This window comes from Bufo bufo, chromosome 11, assembly GCF_905171765.1.
Source record: "Bufo bufo chromosome 11, aBufBuf1.1, whole genome shotgun sequence".
In the NCBI taxonomy this organism is placed as follows: domain Eukaryota; kingdom Metazoa; phylum Chordata; class Amphibia; order Anura; family Bufonidae; genus Bufo; species Bufo bufo.
Genome location: NC_053399.1, coordinates 40,196,886 through 40,223,862, shown reverse-complemented (window position 1 = coordinate 40,223,862; position 26,977 = coordinate 40,196,886). Strand labels below are relative to the sequence as shown.

The 26,977-nt window shown below is 43.2% G+C and overlaps 1 protein-coding gene across 1 annotated transcript in view; it reads left to right on the top strand.

Moving 5' to 3' along the window:
- TTC9 (tetratricopeptide repeat domain 9) overlaps positions 1-20,065 on the top strand; it is a 44,615-nt gene extending 24,550 nt beyond the window's left edge. Inside the window, exons 2-3 of the mRNA XM_040411237.1 lie at positions 2,999-3,181; positions 19,082-20,065. Of these exons, the coding sequence (XP_040267171.1) occupies positions 2,999-3,181; positions 19,082-19,161 (263 nt within the window). The 3' untranslated portion in view covers positions 19,162-20,065. The remainder of the gene's footprint in view (positions 1-2,998; positions 3,182-19,081) is intronic.
- The last annotated feature ends 6,912 nt before the right edge of the window (positions 20,066-26,977 follow it).

Genomic DNA, 26,977 nt, shown 5'->3' with positions numbered 1-26,977 from the left:
TAGCGGTGGCCTGGAATCCGTCTCCCATAGTCTTCAATGTAAGGCTGCACAGTTATTCATGTGGCTCCGGTTTATAGCCACAACCGCGCCAACATGTCCTTTCCTGGTGCTGCGTCCGGAAAGACGCCGCTGGAGATCGCTGCAGGTGTCCAGTCGCAGTTTAGCTCCATTCAGTGGGGCTAAACCACAAGCGGGCCCATGGCATTCACATTTAAAAAAACCTGGTAGAAGAAGGAGGATTTCTGTCTGGCAGATTTTTCCTGTGCAATGTCCGCTGTGTGGACGGGGCCTAAATGTGACCACAGGACTATAATAACCATAGAAAATATATGATAATCAAATTGATTGATTTGTGAAAGTGTGATTTACAAAATGGCCTATTTTCAGAGACCAAATAATTGCATTTTCTTTCCAACTTTTTAATATCTTCAATTTTTCCTTTTTAAAGGAAAGTATTAAAGGCCACCTGTCAGCAGATTTGTACCTATGACACTGGCCGACCTGTTGCATGTGCACTTGGCAGCTAAAGACATCTGTGTTGGTCCTAGGTTCTCCTACAGCAGGGATGCCTAACCGGCGGCCCTCCAACTGTTGCAAAACTACAATTCCCAGCATGCCTGGACAGCCTACAGCTATTAGGGCAAGCTGGGAGCTGTAGTTTTGCAACAGCTGGAGGGCCGCAGGTTGGGCATCCCTGTCTTAGAGGCTTAGCCCTCTCCTCAACTGCCACACCCTCTGCACTTATATTGACAGGGCCAGGCGTGGTGACATTTTCACTGAATGGCCCTGTCAATCAAAGTGCAGAGGATGCATCAGTTGCAGAGAGAGCAGAGCCTCTAGGTGTAATGACAACGCCCCCGTTGCTCCTAGAGGCTCATTTGCATATATTAAAACATCCCCAAAAAAAGTCGCCACTAAAAATATTTTGTTGGACCGCCTTTAGCTTTGATTACGGCACGCATTCGCTGTGGCATTGTTTCGATAAGCCTCTGCAATGTCACAAGATTTATTTCCAGTCTGACCGCTGCACAAAGCCTTCTCCAGCACATCCCAAAGATTCTGAATGGGGTTAAGGTCTGGACTCTGTGGTGGCCAATCCATGTGTGAAAATGATGTCTCATGCTCCCTGAACCATCCCTGAGCCCGATGAATCCTGGCATTGTCATCTTGGAATATGCCCGTGCCATCAGGGAAGAAAAAAATCTATTGATAGAATAACCTGGTCATTCAGTATGTTCAGGTAGTCGCTGACCTCATTCTTGGAGCACATACTGCTGCTGAACCTAGACCTGACCAACTGCAGCAACCCCAGATCATAGCACTGCCCCCACAGGCTTGTACAGTAGGCACTAGGCATGATGGGTGCATCACTTCATCTGCCTCTCTTCTTACCCTGATGCGCCCATCACTCTGGAACAGGGTAAATCTGGACTCCTCAGACCACAGGACCTTCTTCCATTGCTCCAGAGTCCAATCTTTATGCTTCCTAACAAATTGAAGCCTTTTTTTCTGGTTTGCCTCACTGATTAGTGGTTTTCTTACGGCTACACATCTGTTCAGTCCCAATCCCTTGAGTTCCCTTCGCATTGTGCATGTGGAAATGCTCTTACTTTCACTATTAAACATAGCCCTGAGTTCTACTGTTGTGTTTTTTCTTCGATTTGATTTCACCAAACGTTTAAGTGATCGCCGATCACGATCATTCAGGATTTTTTCCCCGCAACATTTCTTCCTCGAATACGATGGGTCCCCACTATCCTTCGTTTTTAATAATGCGTTGGACAGTTCTTAACCCAATTTTAGTAGTTTCTGCAATCTCCTTAGATGTTTTCTCTGCTTGATGCATGCTAATGATTTGACCCTTCTCAAACAGACTAACATATTTTCCATGATCACAAGATGTGTCTTTCGACATGGTTGTTTAAGAAATGAGAAGCAAATCATTGCACCAGTTGGGGTTAAATAACTTGTTGCCAGCTGAAAGATAATCGTCCATGCAGTAATTATCCAATAGGAGGCTCATAACTATTTGCTTAGTTAAATCTAGGTGGCTATTTTTTTGGACAGGCAGTGTATATGATCAATAGAGCAGAATATGGAGGCTCATCTTATGGGGTTGTGCTAGAGATGGGCATAACCCTATCGTAGACTTTTTGGTAAAAAGAGCTTCAGTTGCCAGATATGCAGCCGCAGAAGTACTATCTTTAAGATAAGATGCCCAATCCAACAAAGAGATGCATAGGAGAAAAGGAGTTACTGCTCTGGTGCAAAAACAGTGGCATAGGTGATTTATGAACTATCGCCTATGCCAGTGTTTTTGCGCCAGAGCAGAAACTCCTTTTCTCCTTCAGCTGCCAATCGCACATGTAACAGGTCAGCCAGTTTCATAGGTACAAATCTGCTGACCGTTTTTATGTACTGTATTTATATCTAATTTTACATTTATTATTTCCATCATTATTTTCTCAGCGTTGCAGGAAGCACACAATTTACTTGTCTATGCCGATCCCTGATCCTATTATATAATGAATTATTATATAAAGAACATGCAGAGAAGATCTGGATTGTGTTGCTTCCAGGCACAGGCTGAGGCCATGGAAATTCTGTATAACTTTTATATATATATATCGTTACCAAATATGAATCATTTGTACTGTATTCACTGTAGTGTGCACAATGTTCTCCAAAGGGGCTGGAGATGACCATTGAAGGTCTTGGCAGATGGATTTTCTCATTTCTTTGAAAAGTCTTCAGTATGAGCTCAGTCCAGTACTTGGGCGGCTGTGGTACATTACAGTTATTTTCCATTCTTCAGAAATGCTTGGAGAGCTACACTTTATGACATAAGGACTCCACCATTACTTACAGCATTTTGATGCTTGTATTGATAATATAGAAGATGATCGGTTTGAGACCTTGAAAATTCAGACCTGTTCTCTTCCTCACATCATAAATTATAATTTCCTGCACCTTTTTCTGTCTGCTTTTCCCCCGACAGCATGTCTTCTGCAAGCTGAGCTGGTGAACTATGAGCGGGTTAAGGAATACTGCCTGAAGGTCCTCAAGAAGGAAGGAGAGAACTTCAAGGCCTTGTACAGATCTGGAGTAGCTTTTTACCACCTGGGAGACTATGACAAAGCACTGTTCTACTTGAAGGAATCCAAGAGCCGGCAACCAACAGGTACAATTACTTTGTAATGGAGAAATGTAGATGTTGAACTGGTGCAGTACCACACTTTCTTCCTAGGCAGATTTTCTTGACCAAGGTCTGAAGCACCCTAGATAAGATATGCTTAAACATGTCTTTATTTGGGAATCCCTGACAGAGTGGAATGAGTACTGATAACCTTTACACAATTCTCCCTTCCCCCATATTTGCTTGGAATACTGACCATTACTTTGGACAGCTCACCCACTCCATGACCTTTGGGCCAGTTCCTTCCTGTTTGCTAACCTTGTGGAGATGGAGGAACCTGGGCAATGCTACACCACCTATAGATGAGGCCAGTGAGCAGGTACCCTCGGGGTCAGCTTCTATAGTACTATATGTAATGTACCTCTGCAGGTTCTAAAGCCAGATCTATGGGCAAAGGGTACAGAATAATTCATCTGTTTGTTCCGGACAGAATCTGTCCTCTCTGACCCCAATATTCCCGCAGTTGACAGTACTATAAATAATTACTTGGGATGATGGAGGTTTTCAGCCTTCTATCTCTGTGAAGCTGTACAGTCATACCCATTGGCTCTGCCAACTCATTGAAATTGCAATTTTCCTGCCAGGATTTGATAGATGTGCTATTTACATTCTTTATCCTCTGCTAAATGTCTCCTAGACACACGTCCGCCAGAAAGATGTGCAGATCTTCTCCCGTCTGATCACCTTATGTCACACAATACACAGTTTGTTTGTCCCTTAATTAAAGAGGTATTCCGGTTTTAATGATTACATTTCTTTATTTACAGAATAGGACGATGAACCCTTTTGTAATATACATCTATTTAAAATTATGCCAGCAGACCTTTATTAAATCCATGCAGTACCCTCTCTAAAGAAAAAAAAAATGGTTTGGTCCATTTTAGTCCTTTTAAAAAGCATCCATAGAAGATCTGGATAGAACTGAATATGGCGTCAGTCATGTGACCCTTATATGTGTCATGTGATCTGGCTTTCAGTTAACTGCTCAAGCATCTAACAGGTGAATTTTAGTGAAATGAGGAACTGAACATACAGTATATACAGCATTACTATTGCACGTCTGTGTTTTTATTTTTTCTTACAAAAAGCTTTTTATTAACCATATAACATCACCACCTAGAGACAAACAGCCATTTTACAAATCACCTAGAGACAGGCAGCCATGTGAATACGCACAATCAATAAAAATCATTATTCCACCACTAGCCAAATTTAGTTATTACATGGATGTGTCCTGTGTTCTGACCCAGCACCTGTATGTCGGATAACACTGCTGCTTACTGAATGTCAGGGATTATATGATGTGAAGAGATTGATGCCATGTTTCAGTTAGACCATGGATGCATTACACAGGACCGATACATGGCCTATACCAGGCATGCTCAACCTGCGGCCCTCCAGCTGTTGCAAAACTACAACTCTCAGCATGCCCGAACAGCCTACAGCAGGGCATTGTGGGAGTTGTAGTTTTACAACAGCTGGCGGGTCGCAGGTTGAGCATGCCAGGCCTATACCATTCTATTGCATATAGGGGTCAACTGCCTAATATAAAGGTATACATGTATAATAGAAAATTGCATGATTTCCTATTTGACACCAAAAAAATAAAAAACGGAATTCCCCTTTAAAACCTAGGGACACAGTTTACAGGGCAAATGTATTTTTACATATGTTAGTAGTTACGTTGTATGAAAAAGAGTTGTACTAAGTTTGCAATATTCATTCTCAGGTTTACAACCTGGCCCCAGTTGCTGACTTTTCTCATGTGGAAGTGTCCTTCCCAATAATACAGGCTGCCCTCCCACTGGCACACAAACAGGATCAACCCAAAAAAACAATAGTGACGAACAATGCACGCTGAGGTGAATCTTGCTTTACTTGGTAATGGCCCTCACCACTCCCATGTACGGCAATAAATAACTTTTCACTGGTGCTCGTCTGCTATCACTATGGAATCAAGGGTTCAAGTATGTCCATCTTCAGGTCTGTGGCTTGTTTACTTCCTCCCCGCCATGTCTACCTGCTCCACTGCAGCCAGCCACTGGCTTCTGCGGTGACGTGTCTCTTTTGGACATGTCTCCACTGAAGCCAAACAGATACCACAATGCAACACAAAATACCTCTCCCATCAGCATTGTCCCCATTCCAAACCCTCCCCTGCTGGCAGAGCATTGCTCCCTTCTTTTTTACCCTTTCTCCACTGGCAGGCAAATTGTCCCTACCTTCTTATCCCTCCACTGCTGCCAACAGCATTGTCCTTTACACTTAAGGGGAAAAAAATTCCTTCCCGACTCCAATCAGACTAACTCCCTGGATCAACGACCCCTCTCTAGTCGCTATAGCCTGTAATAATATTACCCTCCAGAAATACATCCAGGCCCCTCTTGAACTCTTTTAGTGAACTCACCATCACCACTTCCTCAAGCCCATCATAGCTTATTTTACAGGGGTATTGCACAGTCAGAGCCTAAGGAAATATGTATTATTTACCCTCCCTCTAGCCACAGCTACCTTTTTGCCTGTCACCTCGCCTGCTGGTCCCCCATGTGTCCGCTTCCCTTTCCCCCATTCCCTGCTAGCATGTAGTATGACATTGCGCTGCTGGAGGGAATCGGCACCGCTTGTGTTCCTTCACAGCAGCGCGATCTGTCCGTGTACATCGCGCTGTTGGAGGGGAGAGCTGTGTTGTAGCCGGGATCGCGAGGAACTAGATGAGTATTTGGCTGTGTAGCTAAAGTATAGGGGGCAACTGGCTGTATATGTATATGTATGTGTGTGTGTGTGTATATATATATATATATATATATATATATATAACTAGAAAAATTTGAATATCGTGAAAAGTTAATTTATTTCAGTAATGCAATTTAGGCCTCATGCACACGGCCGTTGTTTGGGTCTGCATCCGAGCCGCTGTTTTGGCGGCTTGGATGCGGACCCATTCACTTCAATGGGGCCGCAAAAGATGCGGACAGCACTCCGTGTGCTGTCCGCATCCGTTGCTCCGTTCCGTGGCCCCGCAAAAAAAAATAGAACATGTCCTATTCTTGTCCGTTTTTGCGGACAAGAATAGACATTTCTACAATGGGCCGCACGTTCCATTCCGCAAATTGCGGAAGGCACACGGGCGGTTTCCGTTTTTTTGCGGATCCGCGGTTTGCAGACCGCAAAAAACGGAACGGTCGTGTGCATGAGGCCTTAAAAGGTGAAACTAATATATGAGATAGACTCATTACATGCAAAGCGAGATATTTCAAGCCTTTATTTGTTATAATTTGAATGATTATGGCTTACAGCTTATGAAAACCCCAAAGTCACAATCTCGGGTACCCTTTTCTCAGGGGGTATAGATTAATTACCTGACTAGAGTGTGACACTTTGAGCCTAGAATATTGAACCTTTTCACAATATTCTAATTTTAAGTTGCATTACTGAAAAAAATTAACTTTTGCACGATATTCTAATTTTTCGAGTTTCACCTGTGTGTGTGTGTGTGTGTGTGTATAAATATATATCTCTCACAAAATGTAGATAGGGTCAGTAAAGTAAAAGCATCAGAGGGAAAGCAGCACAGGTTACAATAGCAGATAAAACTAATGCTTACTGATTTTATGTAATTGCAGGGCTAGTCTCTGGTTAGCTGTATGTGAGAGGTAGTGGTGGAAGTTATCTGCACTCTGATTGGTCTTGTCTGTCTCTGGTTGTCTGTATGTGAGAGGATACACACTGCTTTGGGGTAGTGGGGAGGTTATCTGCACTCTGGTCTTGTCTTCCTCAGGTTAGCTGTATGTGCGAGGATACAGACTGCTCTGGGGTAGTGGGGGAGGTTATCTGCATTCTGATTGGTCCTGCTAGTTCATGTAAGGAGAGCTGCTAGTTCATGTAAGGAGAGCAAGGGCTAAGGCTCCATTCACACGTCCGCAAAATGGGTCCGCATCCTTTCCGCAATTCATTCTCTATGGGGACGGAATGGATGCGGACAGCACACAGTGTGCTGTCTGCAGCCGCAATTGCGGAGCGCGGCCCTGATCTTGGGCCCGCAGCTCCGCAAAAAGATAGAGCATGTCCTATTCTTGTCTGCAGCTTGCGGACAAGAATAGGCATTTCTATGGGGGTGACGGGCTGGTGTGTTGTGGACCCGCAATTTGCGGGTCCGCAACACACCACGGACGTGTGAATGTAGCCTTATGGGAAGTGAGGGAAATACAGGATGGCCTCAAGGACATGAAGTGCTGCAGAGGCCATTTTAGGAAGATGCTGAAATAGAGGGACAGAGAAATATGGTTGCTAAGGGCTGAATACAGACATCAGAAAGGTAAAATTAACTGAAAAATAAAGCTTCATCAATACCTTCCCTTCAGCATCACATATGTTAGGAATTACATTTTTGGTAGTGAAATGGCAGTTACACTTTAAGGCCTCATGCACTCGACAGTCAGTGATTTGGCTTCAGTGGTCCGTGTCCGATTTTGCTTCAGTTGTGTTTCCTTGTGTCTTCCTTTTTTTTTGTCTGACAGGGGAAAAAAAGGAAGGTTAATGAAAAGTGTAATTTTATTGCACCAAGGTCTTGTAGAAAAAACGGACACAGACACGGATGACATACCAGTTGTGCATCTTTTTTTGACGGACCCATTGACTTGAATGGGTCCGTCCTCCGTTTTCCACTGACAAGAATAGGACAGGTTAGATTTTTTTGACGGACTGGAATCAGGGACGCAGAGAAAAAACGGAGGACTATCAGTTTTTTTTCACAGCTCCATAGAAATGAATGGGACCTCCGCTAAACTGTGAAAAATGACGGCACGGACGCGGATGCACACAACGGTCGTGTGCATGAGGCCTTACTCTGAGAGAAGAAAGGAGAGAGCAGTCAGAAACTGGAGCGGTGGTCTACTGGATTTATGTCCGATTCTGCAGCACCAGCAGCCAGGTGAAGGACCTACACACACTCTATAGAAGCAAAATGATGGGCAATTTTTAATTGGCGATAATTTAGGAATTTGCTTCATTTTGCTTGTAGGAAGCAAATGAACAATAGTAAAACTTAGTGCAAAGATGTTTATAGCCTTTAAATGCTACTGTATGACACTGGTCAGACCCTCACTGATATTAGGATAAGCCATCAATGTTTGACAACTGGTAAACCCATTTAACCACTTAAGGACCACAGGTTTATACCCCCCTAAAGACCAGGCCCTTTTTTACAAATCGGCACTACACTACTTTCACCGTTTATTGCTCGGTCATGCAACTTACCACCCAAATGAATTTTACCTCCTTTTCTTCTCACTAATAGAGCTTTCATTTGGTGGTATTTCATTGCTGCTGACATTTTTACTTTTTTTGTTATTAATCGAAATTTAACGATTTTTTTGCAAAAAAATGACATTTTTCACTTTCAGTTGTAAAATTTTGCAAAAAAAACGAGATCCATATAGAAATTTTGCTCTAAATTTATAGTTCTACATGTCTTTGATAAAAAAAAAATGTTTGGGTAAAAAAAAAATGGTTTGGGTAAAAGTTATAGCGTTTACAAACTATGGTACAAAAATGTGAATTTCCGCTTTTTGAAGCAGCTCTGACTTTCTGAGCACCTGTCATGTTTCCTGAGGTTCTACAATGCCCAGACAGTACAAACACCCCACAAATGACCCCATTTCGGAAAGTACACACCCTAAGGTATTCGCTGATGGGCATAGTGAGTTCATAGAACTTTTTATTTTTTGTCACAAGTTAGCGGAAAATGATGATTTTTTTTTATTTTATTTTTTTTCCTACAAAGTCTCATATTCCACTAACTTGTGACAAAAAATAAAAACTTCTATGAACTCACTATGCCCATCACAAAATACCTTGGGGTCTCTTCTTTCCAAAATGGGGTCACTTGTGGGGTAGTTATACTGCCCTGGCATTCTAGGGGCCCAAATGTGTGGTAAGGAGTTTGAAATCAAATTCTGTAAAAAATGACCAGTGAAATCCGAAAGGTGCTTTTGGAATGTGGGCCCCTTTGCCCACCTAGGCTGCAAAAAAGTGTCACACATCTGGTATCTCCGTACTCAGGAGAAGTTGGGCAATGTGTTTTGGGGTGTCTTTTTACATATACCCATGCTGGGTGAGATAAATATCTTGGTCAAATGCCAACTTTGTATAAAAAAATGGGAAAAGTTGTCTTTTGCCAAGATATTTCTCTCACCCAGCATGGGTATATATAAAATGACACCCCAAAACACATTCCCCACCTTCTCCTGAGTACGGCAATACCAGATGTGTGACACTTTTTTGCAGCCTAGGTGGGCAAAGGGGCCCACATTCCAAAGAGCACCTTTCGGATTTCACAGGTCATTTTTTACAGAATTTGATTTCAAACTCCTTACCACACATTTGGGCCCCTAGAATGCCAGGGCAGTATAACTACCCCACAAGTGACCCCATTTTGGAAAGAAGAGACCCCAAGGTATTCGCTGATGGGCATAGTGAGTTCATGGAAGTTTTTATTTTTTGTCACAAGTTAGTGGAATATGAGACTTTGTATGAAAAAAAAAAAAAAAAAAAATCAGCATTTTCCACTAACTTGTGACAAAAAATAAAAAATTCTAGGAACTTGCCATGCCCCTCACGGAATACCTTGGGGTGTCTTCTTTCCAAAATGGGGTCACTTGTGGGGTAGTTATACTGCCCTGGCATTTTCCAGGGGCCCTAATGTGTGGTAAGTAGGTAAATGACCTGTGAAATCCTAAAGGTGCTCTTTGGAATATGGGCCCCTTTGCCCACCTAGGCTGCAAAAAAGTGTCACACATGTGGTATCGCCGTATTCAGGAGAAGTTGGGGAATGTGTTTTGGGGTGTCATTTTACATATACCCTTGCTGGGTGAGAGAAATATCTTGGCAAAAGACAACTTTTACCATTTTTTTATACAAAGTTGGCATTTGACCAAGATATTTCTCTCACCCAGCATGGGTATATGTAAAATGACACCCCAAAACACATTCCCCAACTTCTCCTGAGTACGGCGATACCAGATGTGTGACACTTTATTGCAGCCTAGATGCGCAAAGGTGCCCAAATTCCTTTTAGGAGGGCATTTTTAGACATTTGGATACCAGACTTCTTCTCACGCTTTGGGGCCCCTAGAATGCCAGGGCAGTATAAATACCCCACATGTGACCCCATTTTGGAAAGAAGACACCCCAAGGTATTCAATGAGGGGCATGGCGAGTTCATAGAAATTTTTTTTTTTTGGCACAAGTTAGCGGAAATTGATATTTTTAATTTTTTTCTCACAAAGTCTCCCGTTCCGCTAACTTGGGACAAAAATTTCAATCTTTCATGGACTCAATATGCCCCTCACGGAATACCTGGGGGTGTCTTCTTTCCGAAATGGGGTCACATGTGGGGTATTTATACTGCCCTGGCATTCTAGGGGCCCTAAAGCGTGAGAAGTCGTCTGGAATATAAATGTCTAAAAAATTTTACGCATTTGGTTTCCGTGAGGGGTATGGTGAGTTCATGTGAGATTTTATTTTTTGACACAAGTTAGTGGAATATGAGACTTTGTAAGAAAAAAAAAATAATAATTCCGCTAACTTGGGCCAAAAAAATGTCTGAATGGAGCCTTACAGGGGGGTGATCAATGACAGGGGGGTGATCAATGACAGGGGGGTGATCAATGACAGGGGGGGTGATCAATGACAGGGGGGGTGATCAATGACAGGGGGGTGATCAGGGAGTCTATATGGGGTGATAACCACAGTCATTGATCACGCCCGTGTAAGGCTTCATTCAGACGTCCGTATGCGTTTTGCGGATCCGATCCATCTATCAGTGCATCCGTAAAAATCATGCGGACATCTGAATGGAGCTTTACAGGGGGGTAATCAATGACAGGGGGGTGATCAGGGAGTCTATATGGGGTGATCACCACAGTCATTGATCATGCCCCTGTAAGGCTTCATTCAGACGTCCGGATGCGTTTTGCGGATCCGATCCATCTATCAGTGGATCCGTAAAAATCATGCGGACGTCTGAATGGAGCTTTACAGGGGGGTAATCAATGACAGGGGGGTGATCAGGGAGTCTATATGGGGTGATCACCACAGTCATTGATCACGCCCCTGTAAGGCTTCATTCAGACGTCCGGATGCGTTTTGCGGATCCGATCCATCTATCAGTGGATCCGTAAAAATCATGCGGACATCTGAATGGAGCTTTACAGGGGGGTGATCAATGACAGGGGTGTAATCAATGACAGGGGGGTGATCAGGGAGTCTATATGGGGTGATAACCACAGTCATTGATCACGCCCCTGTAAGGCTTCATTCAGACGTCCGGATGCGTTTTGCGGATCCGATCCATCTATCAGTGCATCCGTAAAAATCATGCGGACATCTGAATGGAGCTTTACAGGGGGGTAATCAATGACAGGGGGGTGATCACCACAGTCATTGATCATGCCCCTGTAAGGCTTCATTCAGACGTCCGGATGCGTTTTGCGGATCCGATCCATCTATCAGTGCATCCGTAAAAATCATGCGGACATCTGAATGGAGCTTTACAGGGGGGTGATCAGGGAGTCTATATGGGGTGATCACCACAATCATTGATCATGCCCCTGTAAGGCTTCATTCAGACGTCCGGATGCGTTTTGCGGATCCGATCCATCTATCAGTGCATCCGTAAAAATCATGCGGACATCTGAATGGAGCTTTACAGGGGGGTGATCAGGGAGTCTATATGGGGTGATCACCACAGTCATTGATCATGCCCCTGTAAGGCTTCATTCAGACGTCCGGATGCGTTTTGCGGATCCGATCCATCTATCAGTGGATCCGTAAAAATCATGCGGACATCTGAATGGAGCTTTACAGGGGGGTGATCAATGACAGGGGGGTAATCAATGACAGGGGGGTGATCAGGGAGTCTATATGGGGTGATCACCACAGTCATTGATCACGCCCCTGTAAGGCTTCATTCAGACGTCCGGATGCGTTTTGCGGATCCGATCCATCTATCAGTGGATCCGTAAAAATCATGCGGACGTCTGAATGGAGCTTTACAGGGGGGTGATCAATGACAGGGGGGTGATCAATGACAGGGGGGTGATCAGGGAGTCTATATGGGGTGATCAGGGGCTAATAAGGGGTTAATAAGTGACGGGGGGGGGTGTAGTGTAGTGTAGTGGTGCTTGGTGCTACTTTACTGAGCTACCTGTGTCCTCTGGTGGTCGATCCAAACAAAGGGGACCACTAGAGGACCAGGTAGCAGGTATATTAGACGCTGTTATCAAAACAGCGTCTAATATACCTGTTAGGGGTTAAAAAAAACACATCTCCAGCCTGCCAGCGAACGATCGCCGCTGGCAGGCTGGAGATCAACTCTCTTACCTTCCGTTCCTGTGTGCGCGCGTTCACAGGAAATCTCGGCTCACGCGAGATGACGCCTATTGGCGTTAGCGTAGCCTGGGGGAGCCGCCGCAATGACGCCTTTCGGCGTTACAGTTGCGGGAAGTGGTTAAAGGGTGATCCCATCATGACTCACTGATGATCAGTCGATATCTCCAGGGTAAGCCATACAACTCTGCTTGCTCACACATGAAACTGGATAGGCAGTGAATAATACAACATTCTGCAAGTGATACACGGTCATGTCAAGTAGGGTATATGGATTGAGGTTGTCCTGGTGAAACAAGAGCTTTAAAGCATGTGTTCACTGTGAATATATTATGGAGTTGCTTTAGGCCGGGTTCACATCTCTGAGAAGTGCTGGATTTCACCGGATCCAGCATTGCCGGATTCTGTACTTCTCCAGCGGATCCTCATGGACTGTAATGAGGTCCGGCGGTGATCCACCCACTTTCCAGCATAAATGCTGGGTTTCGACCAGACAAAAAAACGTTGCATTCAAAGTTTTTTTGTCTGGCCAACAACCGACGTTTGTGCTGGATTGACGGAGATGTGACCTCTGCTTTACATAGCAGTTTGGTCATTGGAATTTTAGCTGTGTGGACGTTTTGACTCCATGGGAATCGTACGTTCTCCATCAGGGCTTGTGAGCTGTTTACAGCAGCCTGTAGCTGATCAATAGCTGCCTTCTACATAAACCAGACAATATCTGCTCGTGCCCCTCGCATCTAATCATTGGCAGGCTGAAGGAATTAAAGGGAACCTGTCACCGGGATTTTGTGTATAGAGCTGAGGACATGGGATGCTAGATGCCCGCTAGCACATCGACAATACTCAGTCCCCATAGCTCTGTGTGCTTTTATTGTGTAAAAAAAACTATTTGATACATATGCAAATTAACCTGATATGAGTCCTGTCCCGGACTCGTCTCAGGGACAGGACTCGTCTCAGGGACAGGACTCGTCTCAGGGACAGGACTCGTCTCAGGTTAATTTGTATCAAATCGTTTTTTTTACACAATAAAAGCACACAGAGCTATGGGGACTGGGTATTGTGGATGTGCTAGCGGCCATCTAGCAACCCATGATATTAAACGCGTTTCCACTCTTTAGATATTGATGACCTATCTTCCACATAGGCCGTCTCCATATCAGGTCAGTGGGGGTCCAATACCTGGCACCCCCCCCCCCCTCCCCCCACAGATCAGCTGTTTTTGGAAACAAGACAGCAGACCGAGGCGGAGGCAGATGGCTCCATCCAGTGTGTAGTGGTCATCCATGACTGGGAGCTGAGCTGCAGTAACCACACTGTGGACCCAACCTTCTGCTACATCTCCATACCCTGTTTTGTGTCTGTCTCCAGCCAAAATAGCTGATCTGTGAGGGTGCCGGACTCCGACCACTCTGATTTTGATGACCCATTCGGAGGATAGGTAATCAAAATCTTAAGAGTGGAAAACTCCTTTAAATAAATGCTGATATGATCTAGAAAGGTGCATTTTGCTGCATGTTCTCCCAGTAGCTCAAACAACCTGACCCATAAGGCTAGGTTCACATCCACATCCGTTTCAAAAAAATAAGAAAAACCAAATGAACCTATTATAGGCAATAGATCTTTTGGGTGTCCATCGTGTTATGAATCCGGCCCGGCCTTAACTTTATTTTTTTCTGTTCCTATAAAAGAAATTAGAGTGCAGATGTGAAACGATGAGTGACATTTAAGAGCTGGTGTGATGCAGAGCTAAGCCTCCCCAGCATCACATATTTCCATCATGTCAGAGCTGTCCATGTCCCACGAGGACTAGTTTACACAGAACCAGTTAATCTCCAAGCACACCGAGCGCCGTCACTATGGGATCCCTTCTGAATAGATGGTTGATGAGGAAGAAATAATCCTATCAGCTTTTATGGGAAAATCTAGAGTAATTTTACCCCTGACTGTAAATGATGGAGTAGTCGCAGTGAGTATCTTGTACAGGTAATGATTGGTTTTATGCATGCAGATGTTAAAGGGAAGCTCCGCTCATGACGGAGTTTAAAATAAATATAGAATAGTGTAGGCAATTGTGCTGTTCTTTAAAGAGTAATCCAGTAAAAAAAAATATATAATATTTTTTTTTTATATAAATACGGTGTGTGTGTGTGTGTGTGTGTGTGTGTGTGTATATATATATATATATATATATATATATATATATATATATATATTTCAGTGAACGGTATACTATTAATCCTATGGGTGTAATCCTAATGCCCTCAACTGGGCTGTTATTTATTTATTGCAAACTGCTAGCAATTCATTTGTAACTTCTAGAAGGAATAATAAAGGAATAGCACAACATAGGCATAATAATAGATGCTCCAGAATTGGTTTTACATGGGAAATGCAAAGAGTTACTTTAACATACATGTCAGGAGCGGTGACAGGTCTTCTAACATTATTAAAGGGGCTGGATGAGGTTAGAAAAACATGGCTATTTTCATAATTGGCCCGAGCAATTCCTGCTATTGCAGCTTAGCCCCATTCTTTTGAATAGAACAGAACTGCAATACCTCACAGTCCATGTGACGAGAGAGGTGCTAGTTCTGGAAGAAGGCAGCCATGTTTTTTCTAATCTTGTACAGCCCCTTTAATAAAGGGCCCTGCCTGTGGAAATCGTCTGCACAAGACTTGCTCCATATTCTCGTTTTTCGTTCCTTATTACTTGCACAGGATCTGTTCTAAAATTCCCCTTGTATCTAGGGAGGAGACACCGAATTTTATCTGCATGGAGAAAATGGCTTATGCCAAATGGGTGCAAAGCCTAAATTCCAATACATGATAATGAACTAGAACATGTAAGCCCTTGTGCAGACCTCTGTAGAAAGCGGACATCCTGCAGAACATGTCCCGGCTGCTCGATATTATTGTGTATTAATAGGTAGAGCTTGTTACTTAGAACCAGCCACCTCTGACTACGACTACGTGTAAGTAATTTCTCATGAAAAGATGTTTATTTTTTATATATTTTTACAGAAAACATCAACTTCATAGAACAAAGCACACTGCCAATAGTGTAAAAAGCAAATCTTTATAAAATAAGTCATACGGTATATACCACACATGTAGAGATGAGCGAATTTCATATTTTGAAATTCGTTCACACTTTGTTTGTTGGTTAAAGGTGAATTGCGTTATAGATTCTTTTACCACGGACCATAACGCAATTCTATGACGGAATGAATAACGGAATGCCTTTTAGAGGGATTCCGTTATTCATTCCGTCATAATAGAAGTCTATGGGCTGCAAAACGGATCTGTCGCATTTCCGGGACGGATCCGTTTTGCAGCCCATAGACTTCTATTATGACGAAATAAATAACAGAATGCCTCTAAAGGCCTTCCGTTATTCATTCCGTCATAGAATTGTGTTATGGTCCGTGGTAACAGAATCAATAACGCAATTCACCTTTAACCAACAAACGAAGTGTGAACGAATTTCAAAATCTGAAATTCGCTCATCTCTACACATATGCATAGACACATAGACCACTTAAAATTCATAATAGATTCCATATAACGGTAGAAGATGGGGAAAGTACCCTTAACCCTTTGAGGACCAAGGGACGTATTTGTCCCATGTTTTTAATTGTTTGTATCATCTGATTAAGAACTTAAAATACTTTTTTTGGGGGGTTTGAGTCAAAATATTAGTTCTTATCAACAAATGGATGTAGCTTTATTTATTGTTCAAATACATTCTTAAAGGGAAAAAAATATAATTATTTTTATATTGATGACGGTAATCTTATGGTCGTTAAAGGGGTCGTCTCACTTCAGTAAATGGCATTTATCATGTAGAGAAAGTTAATACAAGGCACTTACTAATGTATTGTGATTGTCCATATTGTCTCCTTTGCTGGCTGGATTCATTTTTCCATCACATGATACATTTGTTTCCATGGTTGCGACCACCCTACAGTCCAGCAGCAGTGGTCATGCTTGCACACTGTAGGAAAAAGCACCAGCTTATGTGCAAGCACGACCACTGCTACTGGATTGCAGGGTGGTCATAACCATGGAAATGAGCAGTGTATAATGTGATGGGAAAATGAATCCAGCCAGCAAATGAGGCAATATGGAGAATCACAATACATTAGTAAGTGCCTTCTATTAACATTCTCTACATGATAAATGTTATTTGCTGAAGTGAGACGACACATTTAAATAATGTTAGTACAGAACCAGTTGTTACCATCAGTCCTAAAGTAGACAATAGTAATGATACATAAAAGAAAAGCCTTAATACCATACTAAGTAAATACAGACCAAAGGGCAACAGAAAACAGTCTAAGCTAAAGCTATGCTATAAATGACATTGAAAAGCGATGGAACTAGTTCAACAGACATGCATGTAAATGATCCCCGAGGCTGTAATAGTACAGATAGATAATGTGGAGCACATTCCTGTATATTACACAATAGCAGTGCAGTTCTGGGAGCGGTGCCCTCTGGTATTGATGACTACTGTTGTTAGTACTATACTGTATACGTGTCATTTTTTATTTTTTTTGCAAGTTTTTAAATACTTGACATTGTTCACCATCAGCCTGGTATGTATGTATGTATGTATGTATGTATGTATGTATGTCTCGATTGTATAGGTTTAACACACCAATATCGGTCTGATACTGGGTCAAATGTATCTAGCATCTAGAACCATCTTTTCTGATAACTATTTTTGCTATTCCTGTATTATTCCTCCTAGAAATGTATAAATAAATTGTCAACTGGGTAAAAGGTGGTCTCTCCACACAATCTGAACAGTATCGGAGTGTGCAGGGACACAGCTGGTAACACCCAGTTTTCCATTTCTTCATACATTTCTAGGAGGAATGACCGTAGAACAGCACAATGTAAGGCTACGTTTACATCTGTGGCGGAGGCTCAGCTCGTCAAAATAGTGGAAAGTAAAGTCCTGCATTCAGGACATTTTTCTCTGCTAAGAAAACTCTTCTTCTAGCGGAAACCTAACGGATCCCATTATAGTCAATGCGCTCTATTAGGCCCTGTTCCTTGTCCGTTATGTGCTGCATCCAGCACTTCCGTTATTTTCATTCTTCTGCTCCTATGACGAAGCAGAACAGAAATGGTAACGCTAATGTGAAAGCAGTCTGGTATGCTCCAAAATTGTATTAGGTGGGTGACAGCTCCTCTTTAACCTCTTAGTGACCATCCATATGCGTTTTTATGGCGGTCACTAAGGGGCCCTAGGCTGGGCCGCCGTTTTTTTACGGTGGCCCAGTCTAAGCGCTGTACGGGGGACCGTGCAGCGGGGACCCGGCTCTCACATGAGAGCCCCGGCCCTTCTCTAACAGACCGGACCAGCAGGAGTGCCAATCTGGGCTGTTTAACACTTTACATGCCGCAGGCAATGGCGCCCGCTGCATGTAAGGGGCTGACAGAGGGAAAGGACTCTCTCTGTCTCCCATCAGGACCCCGCAAATGCGATCGCGGGGTGCCGATGTGTGTAAAGGCTGCCTGGGGTCTGATATAGGCCCCAGACCAGCCTTGAGTAATTTCCAGCAGGCTGCACCTCTCTGGCGCAGCTTGCTGGTCAATGTCAGAATAGCATTGCCAATAAAATGCAATGCACTATAGGGATAGTGCATTGCATTAAAAGCTGTCTGTTATAGTCCCCTTGTGGGACTATTAAGTGGTCAAAAAAAAAAACATTTATTCAATTTAAAAAATCCCATTAAAAAATTATGCTTTTTTACCATTGAAAATCTTCCCCATATGTTTGGTACTGCCACGTCTGTAACGACCCAGACTACTTAAATATCACGTAAATTATCCCCTACGGTGAACGATCTGATAAAAAAAAAAAAGAGCATCTGACAGCAAGATCAACCTTATTAAACCAGGCATTGTCTGGTAGGGTTGATCATGCTGATAAAAATAAAATAAAAAATACTCTGGATTTATATTCATATGCAAATAAGCTTACTGAAGCCCTGAGGGGCTGGCCAGACGCCATGAAGCACCAGATTGTTACTCCCTTCTCTTGGATTGACAGGGCTAGACTTCTGGTCTAGCCTAGTCTTCTTTTGCCTTCTCCATGTTTCCAGTCTGTGCTTGGATCTTCTGCTGCTCTCCAAGCAGCAACTGTCACATGTAGTGCATTTCCTGGACTGAATATGTTCATGTTAAATTGGGCTAAATGTTATACTGTCTCACCCCAGTGCTGGATTCCCAGTTACACTGCTCAGTACTGTTGTCTAATGTCTCCTACCCGGGAAAGTACATGGATTTAAAGTATTTGCGCCTATTGGATAGATTCCTAACCATGGTCATTACCACAAGATATTTAGTGCACAGGAGAATGGACATTGTCAACAATACGAGATGACTCTTGATCTCTGTGGGCTGAGCCTATGTCTATGTGATCGTATCTGAAACCTGTTTCTGTCCACATTTCTGATTATTTGTTCTGTCTTTCCCCAGATACGAACGTCATCCGATACATCCAGTTGGCAGAAATGAAGCTCAGTAGATGTTCCCAAAGAGAAAAGGAGTTATCATAATTAAGAAATCTATTTGCCAATGGGATCACATGACTGTTTTATCACTGCGAGCTGTGCGGGTCAGGGGTCCTGTATACCTGACCAGTTCCACTGCTTTTTATTGTTTTTAGTTATTTGGGGGTACCTGGGCTGGATGCATCTTTGCTTGGGTCCCCTGAACCTTTACTGCCAAGACGGCCAGGAGACGCGAAGGACCTGGAAATGTAATTTACTGTATGTGTAATTCTGTCCTCTGCTGCAATGCACTCTGCCACCTGCTTGCACCCGCTATGTTGAAAAGGGAAGGAGGGGGTGGTGATGTCGACAGGGTGCAGATTTCACCTTAAACCCTCATTTATTTTTTTATTTGCTTATGGGTCAAACAGTTTTTATCTTAAAAGTGTCTTCTGCATCATGTGAAGTCTTTCCGGCCCGGCTTGTCACCGTAAGCTAATTTTATAGATCTGTAATTGTTAGAAACACTTCTACTGCTAAGGGCGAAAGCTCCAGCCCAATTACAGAACAGGGGCAGGAAGCGGGCACTTTACCAATGGCCGCAGTCCTGATTACAGAGTATATCCTGCCCACAGCCCATCCAGCACTGATTACAGGGAGCATTACTGTACAGTACTTCCCATAGCGATGCTAAGTTCTTCATTACAACAACCTGTAGCCGAAATCTAGAACATTTCATCTAATAGGGAACAGACGTTCCTGAGCTTTTAACTATACACAGGGCTTTCATGGCTCCCCGCTTCTGAGCTGCATGTTACAGATTGTTGTATGCTTTGAAGAATGAGGACACGTACCTGACAACCTGTCTTTTTATGTTAGATTGTACAGTTTTCGCCTTTTACTACTGCAATAGCCTGGGTTCATTAACTTGAATTAAAGAAGTACTTCGGGAAAACATGAATTCAAAGTACTAGATGTTCAGTTTGTTTTTTTTGTTGTTTTTTAATTTTTATTATATGACCTAGAACTATTCACTTCTTCAACCGATGATATAAGGTTGTGTATTGTTGTTTTTCCATCTTTGGATGTGACTGGTCTCTAGGGGTTTGGACTTGTTCTTATCTGCTGCTCATATATTTTAGATCCCTTTTACAATGGAGAGAGGCGAAAAAACAGCCGGCAGCTGCTTATCTCCTGCAGGACAAAGAATTTGGCAACCCAAGGTGTCTGACACTTCCTCCACCCCCAATATCCACTGTCTTTGGATAGGCAGCATATATGCATTCTATAATAGGCTCGTCCCTCTGCTCCAGACAGTATTTATCGATATGACCATCTTAAAGGGGTTGTCCGGTCATCAATATCAGATCGGTGGGGGTCCGACGCTCATCTGTATGAGGAGACGGCGCGTGCACGTGCAGTCTCCCATATCTCTTCCTGCTCGCCGCTGCTGGCTATAGCAAAGCAGGAACAGAGACGGCACATGCACAGTCATCTTATACATCTGATTGGTGGGAGTGTCGGACCCCCGCTGATCTGATATTGATGACCTTTCCCGAGGATAGGTCATCTATATTAAAAGCCCGGACAACCCCTTTAAGATTAAAGGAAGCAATGTACACAGTCCATAATACAGTGTACAGAATTGTATATAGTACATAGTTTATATAGGACTGACCCTTCCCCTAGTGCTTTCTAAGGTCAAATTCAGTCCTAGCATCTTTACACTGACTATCCAAAAAATAATTGAAGGGATTATCAAGGAATGAAATATTGATTACCTATCCTTAGGATAGGTCATCGATATCTGATCGGTGAGGGGCCAACACCTGGCACCCCCGCCAATCAGCTCTTTGAATGGGCTGCAGCACTATGGGCTCCTCATACTATAGCACATACATTGTCCAGTGGCTGCGCTTCATATTGTAGCCAAGTCCGCGTGACCAATAGACGTGACCGTGGACAGGCCTCTTCAAACAGCTGAATGTGCCGGGAGTCAGATCCCCTCTGATCAGATGACCGATCCTGAGGATAGATCAACTTAATACCCTTTAAATATGACCTCTGCACACCTTTATTATTAATGGTGGATTCTGCGCCCATTATATTGGAGAGGTAAGTTGGGGAGAAGTGTGCCTAATTCATTAAAGCCTCTGGTCCTAAGTGTCTGACTATTTTACGCCTGCTATGAGCAGCTGTGCATTTGCGCCTTAGCTCGAGATTTACGACTGGACAACGCACACTTCCCACTTGTTTCTTTCTCTTGTTGGAGTCAGAAGACAAACGTAGCAGGTTTTTTGATATGGGTAATTTCCAACAAAATTTGGCATAAATGCAATAATAAATGAGGGCCCAGGGGTAACGCCAAGTGGCAAATGTATCAACTTATAACAAGTAACTAAATTCTACTTCATTTAAAGGGGCTTTCTAGGACATTAATCTTGATGGTCTATCCTTAGGATAGGACATGAATATCAGATCGGTGGGGGTTCGACTCCCCACATTTAGCTGTGGTGCTCCTTACACAGTGTAGTGGCTGTAAAGGGTACTGCAGCTCACCCCCATTCAATACTGAAGTCAGACACTGTGCCACAGCTGTCCATGGGTCATACCTGTCATTGCAGTTCAGCTACATTCACTCCAGAGTTGACTGAGCTGCAGTACAATATACTGTCCATGGACACATGATGCATTTCTGGGGAAAAAGCAGAACTTCTTTGCTAACCTTTGACCAAACCGTTAAGTAATGATCACAATAACACAGGGTTCATGCCTGACTTGGGCCGTGTTCTCACTGAATTCACTTTTTTCTTTTTTTTTTAAAGAGAACACATGTCCTTTCCTGTCGGATATCCAGTCCATTCCTTTCCCTTTAGGTTTAGTATGTCACCTGTGTCTTTATTGTCAGACGTTTTCATCCTTTTCCTTTCTGGTTGGTTTTGTGGTTTTCTGTTTTGTTAGTGACATTGAATGGTCGGGTCTTTTATTCCTATTGAAGTGATTTTTTTTGTATTGTTCTGTTTTTGTTTAACTGTGAACAAAAGAGAAGATAAAAATGGATGACGACAAGAAATAAGCCAGTGCTGACTGTCCACGACGGGCCTGAAAACTGATGCTAACCCTGGCAACCGTTCTTGCCATCCATTGTGTTCTCTCACGTCCCGATGCAGAGCCATAGCGAGCGCCAATCAGTGATAAAACAAGCTGATTGGTGTTCTTTTAACATGCTTTTACACTGGCCAATGAAAACTGCATAAGGGGGATGAACAATCACAACTACGATTGTTCGTCCCCTATGCAGTGTACATTAGGTTGGTAGACAAGCGGGTATAAAAGATGCAATCTGCTGGTCATTTGGCGTCTGATTGCTGACCTGTTTATACTGAGAACACGCCTGATCCTTATCCTGTATAAAAGGGCCCCTCAGCGTCTGCTAAGCAGCCGTTCTTACATGGCCGCCCACTTATTTATAACCTATCCTGAGGATAGGTCACTAATATTTAACTCTTGGCACCCCTGCTGATCAGCTATTGAAAGGGGCCATGGCCTCACATCCATTGGTCTTATGACTTTTATACAGCTGTCTCATTCATTACATAAGCCGCAGTACCTAGCACAGCCACTATACAATGTACGGCACTGTGATTGGTATACTACAAAGAGGCTGCAGCGCTCATGTGAGTGCCATAGCTCCTTCCAACAGTGGATTTCTGTGGGCCTAGAAGTCAGACATTCAGATACTGATGGTCATCAATATTTAATGCCAGGAAAGCCCCTTTAATGGTGAGCTGTGTTTCTTTGAAATGATCACCCACATCCAGAGTGACCTCTTTACGTTTTACACTTATGACTGATGTCTTCACATATAAGATCGTGCTTTAAAAAAAAAAAAAAAAAAAAAAAAAAAAAAACCTTGACGGTACGAGAACCTGGGGAACCTAAAACAAGGACCTTCTTCAAAGCTTTCTGACCGTCTGTATAACACTGGTTGGTATCTCATGATGTTACTGTAGCTTCTGCTGAATTGTAAAGTGGAAGTGTCTTATTAGTGGTAAGTACTATAGGATTCGCTTTACAGCAAGCTGCCTTAGTGGAAGTCTGTACTTATCAATATGGCTGACCGCATCTTTATTCTTATAGTATTAAAAAAATAAAAAATTCTGATATTTCAACTATGGCATGATAGAGGATACCGTTACCTAATATTAATAAAGATTTAATACATTTTCTCCTACCTTAAGGAAATTGTAGAAATTGCTAATTTTAGTTTTGAAGGGTTGTCCTTCATTATATTTGTTTAAGGGCTCATTCAGACGGAACCGGTGCGACCCATTCATTTGAATGAGACCGCAATTCATTTCAATGCTGGCCACATCCGTAGTTCCGCTCCGCGAAAAAGATAGAACTTGTCCTATTCTTGTCTCAATCGCACACAAGAATAGGCATTTTCTATTACGGTTTCAAATTGCAGAACACACACGGGCAATATCCGCAAAGCACTATGGCCGTCTGAATGGGCCATAAGTCAGAGCTGCGGGGATCCAGCAGCTGATGCCACCACCAGTAAGTAGGACCCAGTCACCTGTTTCAGTATATGGGCTCTATATTGTATTCTCCTGTAGGTTTCTCAAACTATTACAGAAAATGTGTCTGCTCCCTTGTCCAATCAATACTTCTACACCAGATAAAATAAAAATTCTGGGGTGTTTTTACTTATAACTCTGCATTATGCCATTCTTCTGTTCTGAGTAATCTGATAACCGCACACCTTTATTATTACACTTGTGCGTGGTGTCCCTACACAGTCTAACAGTGCCATTGTAGTTATGTGCCCTACTGACAAAACAGTTTGTTAAAGAGGACCTGTCACCACAAAATGCAGTACTATCTGCAGGCAGCATGTAATAGAGCAGGAGGAGCTGAGCAGATTGATATATAACTTTTTGGTCAAACATTTATACATTTAAATGTCTGCTCTTTCTGAGTTTAGTTGTACATGGGGCAGTCTTTATTGTGACTTACAGCTATCTGTGTATACACACTTATGCCTCATCCACACGTCAGTGTTCGGTCAGTGATTTCCATCAGTGATTGTGAGCCAAAACCAGGTGCGGCTCTAAGCACAGAACAGGGGCAGATCTTTCCCTCATACCTTATATCTGGGGAGGCTCCAATCCTGGTTTTGGCTCACAATCACTGATGGAAAACACTGACGTGTCAATGAGGCTTTACACAGAGAATGCTATCACTGATAATACCTCCCCATGTACAGCTATCAGTGACTGACAGCTATCTATGTAGTATATACAATTACACAGAAAGTGCTATCAATTACTGATAACTAGTGATGGACGAACATCAGCCAGGACGATTTGGGAACGCGATCAAATGTTCGCGAACCGCAAGTTCGCGGCGGGCCCCATTCACTTTAATGGCAGGGGGACCTGAAAAACCTTCAGGTCATTATTGCAGCCACCAAATACTTATAAGAAGTGTCTGTGAAGGTTCTCATTTATCCAGGTCATGGTATATCTGTAAAGAATAAATCAAGGCAATAAATCAAGTACGTCCAGTTGCCTTGATTTATTCTTTACAGATATACTTATAAGAAGTGCACAAATCGTCCCACAACATGGACAGTGACATACTGGGGATCAATGGCAAAAATTCCCACAAAAAATTTGTATTTTAATCAGGGGCCATTTTTATGCGTCTTAAAGGTAAACTGTCAAAAATGTGGTCTGCTGGAGCCTAGAAATTTTTTATTTTAGGCCACGGGAGTACAGGCCCCAAAAATTAGGCATTCACCTGACAGAAAACATCAAGTGATTATGTGGCCGGAGGTATATTAGACGGTCATTGGATATCAATTTTACTGCAGGCCAGTACAAATAGATGTCAAATACATATGTTTAAAAGAACAAAAAATATTAAATTGGATTAAAAACATGGCTAATGAAATTCCCCCTCTTGAAAAAAAAACCAAATAATAATAATAGAAATTCGATAACACGTCGTTGTCAACAGGTGTTGAATTCCTCTGAGGTCCCAAACATTAGGCATTCACTGGACAGAAAAGAACAAGTAATTATGTGGCTGGAGGTACATTAGAAGGTCATTCAATATCAATTTTATTGCAGGCCAGTGTAGTACAGACCTCAAACATTAGGCATTCACCCGACAGAAAGGAACAATTGATAATGTGGCTGGAGGTACATTAGGCGGTCACCGTATAACAATTTTACTGTTGGCCAGTTACATTATAGGCCCCAAAAATTATGCACTCAACCTACATAAACGATCAAGTGATTATGTGGCTCGAGGTATAGTAGACGGCCATTCAATATCAATTTTACTGCAGGCCAGTGGACTACAGGCCCCAAACATTAGGCATTCACCGGAAAGAAAAGAACAAGTAATTATGTGGCTGGAGGTATAGTAGACGGTCATTAGATATCAATTTTACTGCAGGCCAGTACAAATAGATGTCAAATACATATGTTTAAAAGAACAAAAAATATTAAATTGGATTAAAAAAATGGTTAACGAAATCCCCCCTCTTGAAAACCCCCAAAATGATAATGGTTGAAATTCGATAACACGTGGTTGTCACAGGTGTTGAATTTCTCAGAGGTCCCAAAGATTAGGCATTCACCAGACAGAAAAGGCCTTTTATGCTGCTGTATTTACCTAAAGACAGGGACCATTAATTGTTCTGGGTGGTGGCGGATATTTGTGGGCTATCATGAGGAAATTCAATTAAACGTGGTCGTCAGAGGTGTTGAATTCCTCCGAGATCCATGCCTCATTCATTTTTTGAAATGTGAGGTAGTCCACACTGACTGAGCTAGGCGAGTGCGCTTAGCGGTCACAATTCCCCCTGCTGCGCTGAACGTCCTTTCGAACAGGACACTCGACGAGGGGCAAGCCAAGAGTTCCATGGCAAATTGTGCCAGCTCTGGACACAGGTCAAGCCTGCACACCAAGTAGTCCAGGGGTTCCTCGCTTCTCAGAGCGTCCACATCGGCCGTTAACCCGATGTAGTCGGACACCTGTCGATCTAGTCATTCCCTGAGGCTGTATCCGGAGGGCGGCTGTCAATGGGTTGGCTGCAAGAATAATCTCATATCCGAAGTGACCAACACATCTTCTAACCGCCCTCTTGCATGCGCTGTAGGATTTGTACTCGCAACTGTTTCTCTGTGGGTGTAAATTCCTCTGCCAACGCCCGCAACAGCAGAATGCAGCATCTCTTGCAGCAAGGCCTGGAAATGCTGAATTCTGACAGCCCTCTGTGATGCTGGTAACATGTCCGCCATTTTGTGTTTGTACCGGGGGTCTAAGTATGTTGCCACCCAGTATGCTTTTTATACGGGGGTCCCTCTTCAAACACTGGAGCACGTAGGCCCCCATTTGCTCTAAATTGGAAGCGATGGAGCGGCCTGGCTGCTCCCCCCTATCCATGGACAACACCAGGGATCCCATAAAAGTTTAAAGCCTGCTCTTCTTGCTCCTTCTCCCCCCAGCCAACATCCTCCTCTGACTCCTCTTCAGACTCCTGCTGACTTGTCTCAGATAGAGTAGCCCCCCCTGTGAATTCATCTTTCTGCTCCTCGACGGCTTGATCAATGACACGACGCAATGCACACTCCAGAAAGAAGGGGTAAGGTACAAGGTCACTGATGGCGCCCTGGCTGCGACTGACCAGTTTTGTGTTCTCATCAAATGGCCGCAGAAGTCTGCATGCGTCGCACATGAGCAGCCACTGGCGTGGTGAAAAGAAACCCAAGCTCCCCAGAACCTGTCCTGCCGCAGAGTTTGTACAGGTAGTCGTTAACGGCACGTTTCTGCTGGAGAAGCCTATAAGGCCTCATGCACACGA